General features: G+C 36.7%; 1 protein-coding gene across 20 annotated transcripts in view; it reads right to left on the bottom strand.

Moving 5' to 3' along the window:
* CASK (calcium/calmodulin dependent serine protein kinase) overlaps positions 1–13,253 on the bottom strand; it is a 226,463-nt gene that overhangs the window by 116,954 nt on the left and 96,256 nt on the right. For all 20 annotated transcript variants that reach the window (XM_040585277.1, XM_040585276.1, XM_040585280.1 and 17 more), the window contains exons 4-5: positions 7,946–8,023; positions 6,610–6,682 (exon numbers count right to left, since the gene is read on the bottom strand). In XM_040585277.1, the coding sequence (XP_040441211.1) occupies positions 6,610–6,682; positions 7,946–8,023 (151 nt within the window). The remainder of the gene's footprint in view (positions 1–6,609; positions 6,683–7,945; positions 8,024–13,253) is intronic.

The following is a 13,253-nucleotide window of genomic DNA, read 5'->3' as shown; positions in this document are numbered from 1 at the left end:
GCAATTTCCATACTCCTAATCTAATCTTGTGAGGTAAATTCTATGGTTTAATTAGGAAGGCATAAATGCTTATTATTTGCTGGTATACAAAATACATTCAATTAGAAACATTTCATGACCATTAGCACTATGAAAGCAGTGTGAAAACAGGAGATTTTGTGGTTGGGTGTTTTGAGTTTTGTTCTTTATTTTACTGTAGAAGTTAGAATATTATGATGAGTTAAGTAGAGATTTCGATTATTTTGAATTACTTCTGTAGAAGACACTTAAGATTACACAACGGTCTTTTCCTTGTACAATCTTCTATGCAACTGAGACCAAGAACAGTTTACTGAGTGTAAAAAGTGCTATAAAATACTAGGTTCTGATAAATCCTAGCACTCACCCAAAAGTTCACAATAAAATGTAATGAGCAATTTGAACTTCCCAACCTTAATACTGAGTTCCATGACAGGTGCACTAAACTGACGCGAGTGCCAGTGGACACCCTAAGACTTCATATCATCTGACAGCTGCTTTGTGTTCTGCAGAAATTATATAAAGATGCAAATGAAAAAGACCTAAAATCATAGGAATGCAGTATTTTACTTAATACAGTGCTACCCCTGATAGCAGAATTTAGTGACTGTTTCTTTCATAGAATTCCCATGTGATGTTTAGGATATGACTTATGGGAAAACCTGAATTGGGCAGCTTCAGGGTCTAATTCTACAAAGCATTGTATGAAAGCTGCTCTGTGAACACAGTCCTTGAGCGTGGGGAGCCAGTTTGTGGGTGTTCAACTTCACAACACAACCAATGTCCAAGTACCTACAGCAGGACTGAATTGAGCAGTTTAAGCCCTCCAGATGGCACAGTGCTGCTTAAATAATTGGTTTTAGATCAGCAGCTGTATGTCTGACTGAGTGAAGCCGTTTACCACCAATGTGTTCTCATAATTTGCACAGGCCCAATCAAGAACCCTCTGCTTCTGTCCTTCCTTAAATACACTTTATAGGGAATGCATTTGCAATTGTTAGGGTATCTCAGCAGGGTGCCTGCCTGTGGATGTTCTTCTTAATACAGAGTTTTTGATGGTAGCGCAGGCTTAAGTCATTCTTTCTTCACTTTTCTAATCACAACCACTTGTTCGCCAGTGCTGCATTTATCAAAAAGTGAAGAAAATGGAAGAAACTTTGGGAACTAATCAAATATAACTTTGTGATAGACTCTTAGCAAGATCCCATTACGCCATTTCTATGAGGTACCAAAAAATATAATATATCCTTTACTTTTTTCCTATGTAGTCTGTTCAAGATCATGTCTCCTTTACATTTTTGAACTGCAGCAAAGTTTTTCTTGTTTTAAGTAGTGGAAAAGCTTTTGTGCAGTACAGGCAATTTGAGAAACTAAAAATTGAGTAATACGTTGGTCTAGCATTTGACAGAATGGTTCATGTGGGAAAAATCCCCCAAAACAGAAAGGCATGAGAGAGAGGCAGAGAAATACTTCAGCAAAACACAGCTTGTGCGCTAAACTTCTTGCACTGCTTAGACATCCTGGTGCCAAATCAGAAGTTAGCGTGTGATTTGTGAATTGTATAATAAAAAATAAAATCATTCATTTCTATAGTAGGGAACACAAAATCCTAAGGCAAATATGCACAACACATGGTTTATAAAGCATAAAAGGCTGCAATTGTCTGTTTACTTTTTGGTTAACCCGTTCAAATGTGCTGCACAGGTGGCCAGCTCATCAATCAGAAGCTACATGTTTTTCTGACTGGCTGGGCAAATGACTGGAATATATAAATTCCCTTATCAGAAAGCATGTAGAGGTTGAGCTCTAAGTAGGCCAAGCAACATAAATATACTCAGCAAAACTGCTCCTGAACAACCAGCAGGCAGCTAACAGTATACTAGGACAAAATACTAGGGCAGGACAAAACAATAATGGGGACTCTGAGATAGGAAGCATGTATGTACAGGAATGGACATAAACGGGAGGAAAAAGTACCACCTGAAGAAACATTGAGGAAAAAATACTGAAAGCTTTATTCTTGGAGCCTCTTCTGCACTGAATGAGGAAGTGCTCCACAGAAAAACACGGCCAGATAGGACACTTTAATTATACCTCTGCTATTGATTTTGCAGCCTTAATAACCTTTTAACGATTTAATATGTAACAAAATCCTCAACAAAGTAGTTGCTACTGGATCTCAAGGAGCTAATAACTTCTGGAAAATACAGAAGAAGCACCAGTTATTACTGACTATCCCCTGAAAGCATAAAACAGGTTCCATGCCTAAGTGGAAAGAGCAGAAGGAAACTAACATGCAACAGATTCCTTGTTTTGGATATTCAAAGATTGGAAAGTGAAGAAGGTCTTAAAGAACAGCTTCTATTCCAGTTATTCTTAACATAGTTGGATAAACACACAGACGTACATACAACCCTTATTAATTTTCCAGATACATAAAAGCAGAAGTGTAAGAGTCTTGAACTCTACTGGCAAAACCTGAAGTGCTTAACTGCAAGTACTTCAGGCAATGAAAGACAGAAGTGGTAATTGAGTGCGATCGCAGGGCTCATATGGTTAATTAAGCTCTGTATAGGGCATAAATCAACATACAAATCTATCCGTACATCAAGTCTCAAGTTACCTGGATCAACGGAGATTTGCATATGACATACAACACAGTGCATAACGCTTAGTCCTACTCTCTGGAAAAGTTTTTTTAACTTCCAAAAATACTGAACTGAATCTTAACAGCAGAAAAGGCAGAATCCATGCATTTTTGCCTTAGCAGTTATACTGTTCAGACGATCACATGTTGGAAACAAGCATACATACCTATAATAAAAATTTTGGATGTCTGTATTTAGCCAACAAGCTTGCCCTGACTCCATCTGCACACCAATCATTTTACTTATCGCAGAAACATATACAAGCACTCAAACTATACGAAAATCACAGAGCAAATCTAGGAGTATTTGGAGTGAACTGAGATAAAACCCCAGCAACTAAAGCTCTTGATGTGATTAAATTACTCTTGTATCAGTTACATTAAAAGGTATTTTTGTAACAAAAATTCTGCAACTATATATAATGCTACATAAGCATCACAGTGCAGGTTAACTGAAGACTGTAAAACCTCTTGGTTTTCTGGATAAAAAAACATTCCATTGAAGTTACTGCATAAATGAACAAGTGACAAGATCTGCAATAAAGTGAAGAAATGCTCTTCTTATTGAACACTGTCCTGCTTGATAATTTATACAAAGCTTAAACAATGTATTTCTCGAGCTGAATCACATTCTCCTTTCAGTAACCAGCACAAAGGTCTTCTACCAAGATTCATGTTAATCTATCCTTTTACTAATAGGTAACTCGGTGAAACTGTCAAGAAAAGACAACGCAACTTTTCCCACACACTGAGAATGTAACAACTCAAAATACTGAATGCTGACCAAATGTGACTGTGCTAAATGCACAATGCTGCTTTAGACACTCTACACCACATTAACTGCCATAGGGATTGGAAATATTTAAGTTAACCTGCTTGTAACAAACAAAAATATCACTTTCAGCTTTTAAAATAATAATTACTAAAATAATTCTATAGCACAGAACTTAAGGAAGATTTTGAATGATCAGCTGTAACCTTTGCAGCTAGAGTTGCAGAGGCATACTGTTCATTTTTCTTCTTGAAGAAAGACTACAGCTATAGAGCACATTTTTTTTAGTTCCATTAAATCTCAAAGTACGCATTATTGTCTGTAATAAATGTGTTATCATATACAAGGGAACTATCTTCAGTTATATTTATGTTAAGAGAAAAACTATTTTAATGCAGAGTTAACCCAATTTGTTGCTTTCTTATTTCTGAAGGTGAAGTAAGAGAAAACACTATTTTTCAGGACAGAATACAGTGAAGTGGAGATTTGGAAGAAAGAGATAAGCCATCTTTCTCCTATTTCTCTGTCCTGTTTTAAAGGTCCTCTCCCACTCATCATTTTCATTACTATATTAAAAAAATACTTTCATTATTGTCAAATACTGACAGCTAAAGAGAAAGTGGCTGACTTCAGTGACAAATGGTACTCAAACTCCAGCAAGGGTTTTATGGAAAAAGACAAGCATCTAATTTCAGATCCACATTACACCCATTTCCCTTTTTTTGTTCTCTTACATAAAGATAAATCTGTATACAAACTACTGTGTAATAACATTCTATATTGAAAAAGACCCCATTTCATTGTTGCTGCTTTGATAGCCATTTTTTTGGGTATTTCTGACACAGCAAGGTTCTGAAAGAATAAAAGGAACAGCTGAGCCCTGTATCACTACGTTGACAGAATAGGAATAAATGCTGTGGTAAGTGGAAAAGTTCTTGACATTCACATTTCTGATATGCAGAATCGTATGTCTTGAGTTTCCCACTTTCCCTCATTAGCATTTTTTACTTTCCTTATCACATGATCCAACTTCCAGGCAGTGAAAGAATGCAAGATTACATTAACCAAGGATGAAGCAGGTGTAATTGTCACTGATTATGAAGCAATGTTTAAGCAGTGTTGAAGGGGGTCAAATGGTGTACAGAGGCTCAAGAAACATCTGGTCTCACAGAACAGTGAAGGAAATTAAGACAAATACAGGCCACCTTGTGAAAGCTTTGATGTTTTGGTTCTGTCATTGGAGGTGAATCTGGGGCATACGGGAGTTTATCATAGTCTGCTGTCATTGTGCTCAGAAGCTTTGGTAGATCTTGTCACTTACAGAAGTCAAGTAAAGTTTCTGGTACCACATTACAGCAAACTGAAGTATTCCTGTCTAACCTTTCCTAATTAGTCCAGAGCTAAGAGATCACACAAGTGGCTAAAAGGCACCTAATTCTTACAAAGAGTATAAGGAGCAAATTTTCCTGTGCATCAGATAATCAAACATTTTGCAGTTCAAAATAACATCCACAGAAAGCTTAGGCGGGAAAAATATGTAGTATGACTATATCGACCTTACAGATTTTTATTAATTCACTTTTATCCATTCCTGTAATTTGGCAATCGGTCATTTAGCCTACTTCCTTTCAAAACAATGTCTGCAGTGACCTCTAGAGCCGGGATACTGCAGTTCGCTCAGTGCGTCCTACACCCACACCCGACAGTTCTGCACCGCTTTTGCCAAAATGAAACACTGTACATTGGTTTACACTTATTTAGACTGATACATCACAAACTCTTACTCTAATGTAACTGAACAGGTTTATTTGTAAGGATAGTATTTAATGAAAACAGTGATTTTAAAGTTTTCAGAGTCTGGATAAGCTGCAAAACCAACCCCCCCCCCCATTTTATAGTCAGTAAAATGGGCCTCCCTCAGGGGCCGTTGAAGTTGAAATTTGTTTTCATTCAGGAACACGGTCCAACAAAAACAGGTGCAGCTTTCAGGAAGACACAACAGCATAAAATGATGTTAATTCTGCAATTCTCATGTGCAATGAACAATTAAAAGGATCTACAACCATCAAGACAGAACAGCAATTAAGAGGTCGTCTTGAATCACTGTAAGAAATGACTTTTAAAATACAAAACAACAAAAAAGCCTATTACATAGAATAATTTTCTTGATTTTAGAAGGGAAGGAAAAAAGAGATTGGGAAAGGTCTTCAATGCCTGTGTATGCAAGACCAAATGACTCCTCAAATGAAAATTATCAGTTCAGTGTCACACTCTCTTCCCTTGCAGATCATAGGAGTTTGAAGCACAGTTTACCCTCTCTCAATTGTCTCTACTCACTAAAACTCAAGGTTCACTTCTCAAACTGCACCATCAGAGCTAGTTAGAATTTTCATTAATTCCTATAGTACTTGCCTTGCTTTGGATAAAAGCAAACTCTTAGAGAAGTCAAGTGGGAATAACTACCTTAGACAATGATATTAATGAAGAACATGTATATTAAAGTTGAAGAGAGTCAAACCCACTTAGGTTAAAACTCTCAATTACTTAAATTATGGTACTTTGGGATAAACTAGTTCCATAAATATTCACAGAGATAGTACAACATTCACCAGACCAGAAAGACTACGTACATACACTGTTCTTAAACAGTGTACTTCTCCTCCCTTGTTTGTATTAGAGAAGTTTCCATACTAATAAGTGTTTAAGACTGCTTGCAAAAAGTATGTAATACTACCAATATTGTAGCATTTAAGCATATGCACTTTCTGAAATCTTAGTTTGGATGAAGACTGTCATTATGCTGTCAAAATGATGCCATTAATCTACAAATTCCAGTTTAATTAACGCAATTCATTTATATACATGTTTTCCTAACAAGGAAAAAATGCAAGCAGATTTCATATGAATATTCAAAAACTAGAAATTAAACTGACTTTCTAACTAAGTTGCAATCAAATGCATATGTAATTTGTGAATAAAGTCCCCTTAAATGTGCTATATTGATGGAATTAGAGATGGGCTTTAATCTTACATGACACGGTAAGAATAAACAGACTTAACAAATATAGTTTCTTTTTCTACAGCTTCCTCTTTCCTCTAAATTGCAGAAGTTAAAATTCAGCAGTTTGCATTATTGTGGCAAAGAAAAAAACCAAGAATTAAACCACCTTACCTTCACATCCCTATGAATTATATTATTATCATGACAGTAGCGTAGAGCTTCCAATATCTGTCTCATGTAATGACTGAAAAAACAAAGACATTATACATGACAAACACGCAGGAAAAATTACTCTAGACATATAAACCCCTAAGTTTTAAGAGTCTAACTATATAAAACTGACCAACCAACTTAATCTTAAATAAGCAGAGTTCAGCAGAATGGGGTTTGTGTTTAAAATAATGAATAATAAAATCCAAAGTTTGAGGATTATTCTGATTGAAGCCAAAGAAAATTAGACAAGAAAAATCTGCATATTGCATTTTGCAAAGGTTTCAAATTGTTCAATAATTCTGCTTCATATGATAACAAAGTCAGACCCATCAGGTTTTTTTATAGCAAAACACAGGAAGGAAACACGTGAGTATCAGTGCCTGATTTATCTAGAAAGGGATAGAACCAAGATCTTGGCTTGCTTAATGCAGATTAAAGACTAACTTCTTTCTGCCTTGTGTCCAAAGAATCCCCTAACAGATTACTGACCATACTAGAAAGCCAAGAAAGCCGACAGCATCCTGTGCTGAGCATTACTAGTGGGCTAAGGGAGGCAATCCTTATCCTCTGGAGGTTCCAGCTGGTTATAGGGAAACATAATCAGGCAGTGGATCAAGTTGCCCAGGCAGGCTGTAGAATCTCTGTTTTTGGAGGTTTTCTAGACCCCTCTGGACGATGCCTTCAGCGGCACGATCCAAATGCAATGCTGACCCTGCCTTCAGCAGGAGGTTAAAAGAGAGACAGACCTCTTGATTTCTCTTCCAGTCTGGCTTCTATGATGCTAAAAAATCTACAGTGTCGAGAAAAGCAAGCAGAATCTCATGGGCTTTGAGCTCAATTACCGTGCCACTAGGATACCGGGCTTTGTTGTTGTTGTGCAATTATACAGACTCTTTAATTTCAGTTTACCTCACAAGTGAAAATTTGAAGTAACCATAAATATAGTGATCTACAAAAAAGAAAAAAAAAATGACTCCACCTACTAAGACCAATAAGACTCACACCTGTCAGGTAAGTCACCTGATGTCATCGTATGAGAGATCCATAAAAGGCAAAGACAAGTAAGTATTGGATGTGAAATACTATTTTATTCAATAACCCCATCCAAATATACAACTAGTAAAAACCAAAATGCTTCAAAATTATACTGTTCTAATGCTAATTAATGTAATAAACATCCAGACTGTGGTAACAAGATTACTTATAGTATTCTAAGTTTTAGCTACCACATTGTACAACAGTATAATTCTATCTTTTCATATGTGCTGTGGGATTATTTGAATATAATACTTACCTGGCTACAGCCTCACTGTACACAAATCCAGCATCTGCTCTCTTCACAATTTCAAAACACAGATCTGCTCCATCCATACTGCAGAGAAAAAGAGGGAAAAATATTAAGACAAATAATTACTATCAACTACAGGAAAATGCTCCAAAACATATATATTTACTCCATCTACATAAATCTTACATAAAATACTCTGGACACATGTACAATGCATTACTAAATAAACCAGCATTTAATAGGTAATCTAATAGAATATGGCTTGCCATTGGTTAACCATTTTATGCCCCTCAGGTCACATAACAGTTCTCTCAAAACATTACTAAAACCAAACATTTCTTCTATTGCTTAAACTGCTCATTGAACAAGATGTGCAAGACAGCAGAAAATCAATGCTCTGTACAAGAAGGCTCTGAAAGTTAATAATTAATGCATGCTATTATGTTAACTGAGTTTAGAAGCATTACAAGTGCAACTCTATAATAAAGACTGTAGTTATACAAAAATTTTACTAAAATCAAATTTTAAATGAAGATTTTAAAAAGAAGTATGTAGAAATGTAGTAATGTAGTCTTGTCTTTCCAGTTAGCATTCTCATAATTAAGGAGCCAAGCAGATACCTTACACCTCACAGCCTCACTGAAGGCACCTGAAAACAGCGAGAGGACTCATACTGTATCACTAGCTCTGATACTTGATACTTTGTTCCTTTCCTCCCTGCCTGTCGTCTTTCTGATAACCTTACTTCCCACAATGAGTAGTACCACACTTTTAGATGCATGTATATTAATAGTCTTTAGGCCAAAATTAGCCTACCATTTCTCTAAAACCAAAGCAGCTCGGTGTGGTTTAACTGTCCTCCTCTTCTTTTTCCTGTAAGTAACCTAAGGCAGATTTGTATCTACAAACGTTCATTGCTTGATGGGTCAAGGAGAGAGTAACAAAGTTAATAGGAACAATAAAAATCACATATTATAATTAATGCTTAGCAAGGGACTTGCAAAAATATCAATTGTAATATGTCATTTTTAGCTTTCACACCTTTCTTTTTTCCTTTCCACCAAAGACTCATTGGGGGTGGGAAGGCAAATTTGCAAGGTATCTAGAAAGCCAACTTTATCAGGGCCATTTTGGTAAGCTATCCAGAATGTCAGCATACAATCACTTTTGCTTTGTTACACACCTGCAATGCAAAGCTTCTGCTTAGGGAGTCACAAGCAATGTGCAGAAGTGTAAATTGCCAAATAAACCCAAAAGGTGTCCCCACGCAAAATACACTATCATGTGGATAGAGCACTGACAAATATAAGGCAGTCTGCTGACCAAAAGAAATGCACATTCATTTAAGTGCAAGGTGGAAAAAAATTTCCTGGTGAGTTATTTTAGCACCTGATACCAACTTTGGATTTAACTAGCCCCCATAATTGGAAACCCATACTGCCAAACCATGACTGCTCATCACTACATCAATGTATTCTTCTGTAGGTTTTTTCCCAGTAGTTTTTCCGGTCTTGCTCAATTTTGTGCATCTGTATATATACATATCTAAATCTCACTCAGACAGAGAATATGCTGTGCTGCACTATACTCATTACTGTATAGCAGCAACAAGGTCATGTTCAGTGAGAACAGCATAAATCTGGATTTTATGGAAAAAAACCCTCATGTCAATCTGTTGTTTCAAGCATTTCAAAGCTTCCTCCCAACAATTTATTTCAGCTAGATGGGAAACACAACTCAAACCTGAGCAACAGCAAGCACTGCAGAACATATAAAATGCATGATTAACTACCAAAAATTAGGAGATGTCATTCTCATGAAGCAGTAGAACCCTTTAGAAGACTAATTTTGCTCTGACTTGTTACAAACTGCAGATGAATAAAGATCAGAGGCACTCAGGATTTTTAGCAGTATCAAGAGCTGCTGAGACTCTAAGCCAAAGCGCCATTCCTTTATACAAACTTTTCTATTAAACAAGGTGTTTATAACCAGAATGGTCTTTAATATGTTTTTCTACCTCCCCACTTACACATACCAGCATTTTAAATTCAAATTTGATAACAGTAAAGTGGCAGCTTATTTTTTTTGCCAATATTCTTCAAGTAGTTTAAATTGCTAGACTGCAAGCAGTAACGTTTGAAAGTTTTCTTCCATTCAGATGAACTCTTACTACTCTCACAAGCATAAATATGTGGCAGATGTAGTTTAACCTCTGACTTGAACTGACTATTTTTTCAAGACAAAGTCTTACTTTAAGGGTACATTTTTCTTCATGTATAAACAGGGCTTTCTATCACTCAAATGATGTTGAATTTTATCTGAAAATCTTATGAGACTTTCATCTACCTGAGGCTGCAAAAGCAAGAGTCAGCCTCAGTTATAAGAAATCCCAGAAAATTCAGTGCACTAACAGACTAAAAACTCAGCAACATCAAAACCACTTAAAAGATGACTTTTCAGGAACTGAAAGGCTTATGTGACATAAAACCCTTGAAGTTTTGAGATACAGGTGAAATGAAAGTTCAGGAAGTCTCAAGGTTTTGTAAGGAGTATCAGCATTAGGCATGTGAAAACCATGAAAATGAGAAAAATAAGGTAAGTTAAAATCCACTGAAGTAAACACACAGAGACACGCTGCAGACGTATGTTGGAAGATGCTAAAAGCAGTTGGTAAAACCACAGAAAACGCGTAATCTGAGAATCATGAGCTGCCAGTAGAGGGCACCCACGGCAGCGACACAAACCGCCTGGGACAGTTCATGGGAGTCACACCAAAGCGCCAGCTAAAGCAAGGCGAACAGGGAGTTAACAGACATCACCACCACCACAGCTGAATTGCTTTGGGTGTAACTATGAACTATGTCCACCCTTTTCCCATACTCTACTATTGATTCTTCTGTATTTTTAGCAGAACTGTGCCTGGATCTCAGCCCTTGGAATAAATTTTCTTTCCATAGCTCTGATCAGTGAGTGCTACCGTGCACCTTGAAAATGTTTCTACTATTCTGCAAAAAGCAGATGATAAGTTGCAACCTGCCCTCAAAGTTTATTCCTGGGCCATATTCAAGGCAGAAATCTGTTCCGAGGCTAGCAGTCACTCTGTAGAATACATAGCGTACTCCAGCAGAGATCTACATTTTAATACTGGGGCATGAGAACTGAATTTGCAGATCACCTAGTAAGGTGTGGTCTACAACTTTATTTATTGAAGAATAAGAAAGTTTCAGAAGCACTGCGTTAGGGAATTGAATTATTATGTTAAAAAAATGAAGACTTGGCATATTGCTTGTAAATGTTTACTGAGTTTTGTACATTTCTATGTTAAAGGTTTGTGTACAATAGCATTTTTTCCTGTAGTTGGACAGTTTTTATATACTTCCATCTTCACTTACTACAAACTGCCAAAAATTAACTTAAAAAAAATACAGTATTTAACTTTTCTTGAAGCCCTATGTGATAATCTCTGAAAATTAAGACTAAAAAGTACAGAAATTCTTATTTCCTCTATATTGCCCATGCATCCAGGGTTTAGCTCATTCCAGACCATTAAATGATGCTCCTGTGTTTACCTTCTCAGCATGTTTAGAGGCTTTTCAGTGCTTTAGCTTGAGACATTTTTACAGCTTTGCTGGCAGCCAAGAGATGAATTTCAGTGCTTTTCATAAACGAACTCAATCCATTTAGTCACAAACAACAGACAAACTTCACTAAGTAATACTTAATTCATAAATCTCGGTGTCGAAGATGATCTTAGGAGGAGTAAGTAATTCTAAATAGGTATGCTTGGAAACAATTTTCTACCAGTGTTTTCACAGCAACGGTCTAACCTGATTATTAAACAGCATGTAAGAAAGAAACATGCATCCTTAAAAAGCACTAGTTTTGGTGGTAATATGAAAGTAGTACTGTACCTAACATGAAATCTTTAATCCATACTCTTGTTTGATGTTAAAACCTCCATACGTCAGCGAGTATCATGAGGCCATACAAAAATACTCACTTCAGAGCAATACTGTGCGAATTAGTTCATGTTTATCAAGCTCTTGACAATACAAGTATATGCATTAACATTTTATTGACTTCTACCAGTTAATATTTCTTAAAAGTAGGACTTCCAAAGCTTTGCTAAAATAATGCAACTTAATAGCCTATGACAATTAAAGTTAAATACATAATGAATGCTGAAATTGCAATCCATCAATGTCTCAGTGCTCTGAATCCTCAGTTGCTCTCTCACATTTTGCTACTTATAATAAAAAAAGCCAAAATTTCATCTAAGATAAAAATCCTGATTTTGAAGTCAGGCTTTGACAACAGGACCCCCCCCAAAATTGCTCTTTAAGCATTAAAACTAACCAAGTCTCATTTCCTATTAATTTGTGTCCATCACATGAATGAAATCAACAAATATTAAGGAAACGTAATACGGAAACCTGATTATCTCTTTCCCCAAATATATCTTAGCTTTAAATTCTCTATCACTTCCTTTGACTGTAATCAGTCAATAGTTCACAGGCTACCAGGGTCAAATGAGAAACAGCATGCCCGGATCAGCTAATTACCTAAACTTTGTGTCCAGAAGTAACGAGGCTACAATGTAGGAGTAGTGCAACACATTAAAAAAGACCAAAAAAATCCCCAATACAAATACGATGTAAACATGAGTTTTAACAAGTCAAAACCATTTGTCTTTATGGCAAAATGTTTGATATCAGAGTATTTAACACTTGGTAGAATTTGGTTGCCCTAAGAATGGAGCTGAATTTGGCAATGGATGCAAAGAATAATAAGGGCTTCTACAGGTATGTCAGCCAGAAAAGGAAGGTGATAGACAGTATATTCCCCTGCTGGTGAGCAGGACTTGCAACCCCGTAACAACAAGACAAGGAGAAGGCTGAGGTAGTCAACAATTTTTTTGCCTCAGTCTTCACTGGGAACCTCTCTTCCCACATCTCTTGAGTGGACGGACTGCAAGGCAGGGACTGGGGGAGGCAAAGTCCCTCCCACTGTAAGAGAAGATCAGGTTTGTGACCACCTGATGAACCTGAATATACCTAAGTCTATGGGACCTGATAAGACACATCCCAGAGTCCTGAGAAAATTAGCTAATGTAGTTGCCAAGCAATTCTCCACGATATTTGAAAAGTCATGGCAGTCAGGTCAAGTTCCTGGTGAATGGGAAGAGGAAAACATTGCACCCATTTAAAAAAAAGAGTAGAAAGGAGGGCCCTGGGAACTACTGACTTGCCAGCCTCACATCTCTGCCTGGGAAGATCATGGAACACATCCTCCTAGAAGCTGAGCTAGGGCACGT

This window comes from Falco naumanni, chromosome 2 (assembly GCF_017639655.2).
Source record: "Falco naumanni isolate bFalNau1 chromosome 2, bFalNau1.pat, whole genome shotgun sequence".
Lineage (NCBI taxonomy): Eukaryota > Metazoa > Chordata > Aves > Falconiformes > Falconidae > Falco > Falco naumanni.
The sequence above is the reverse complement of the archived record's forward strand: the minus strand, read 5'-3'. Positions and strand labels throughout refer to the sequence as shown.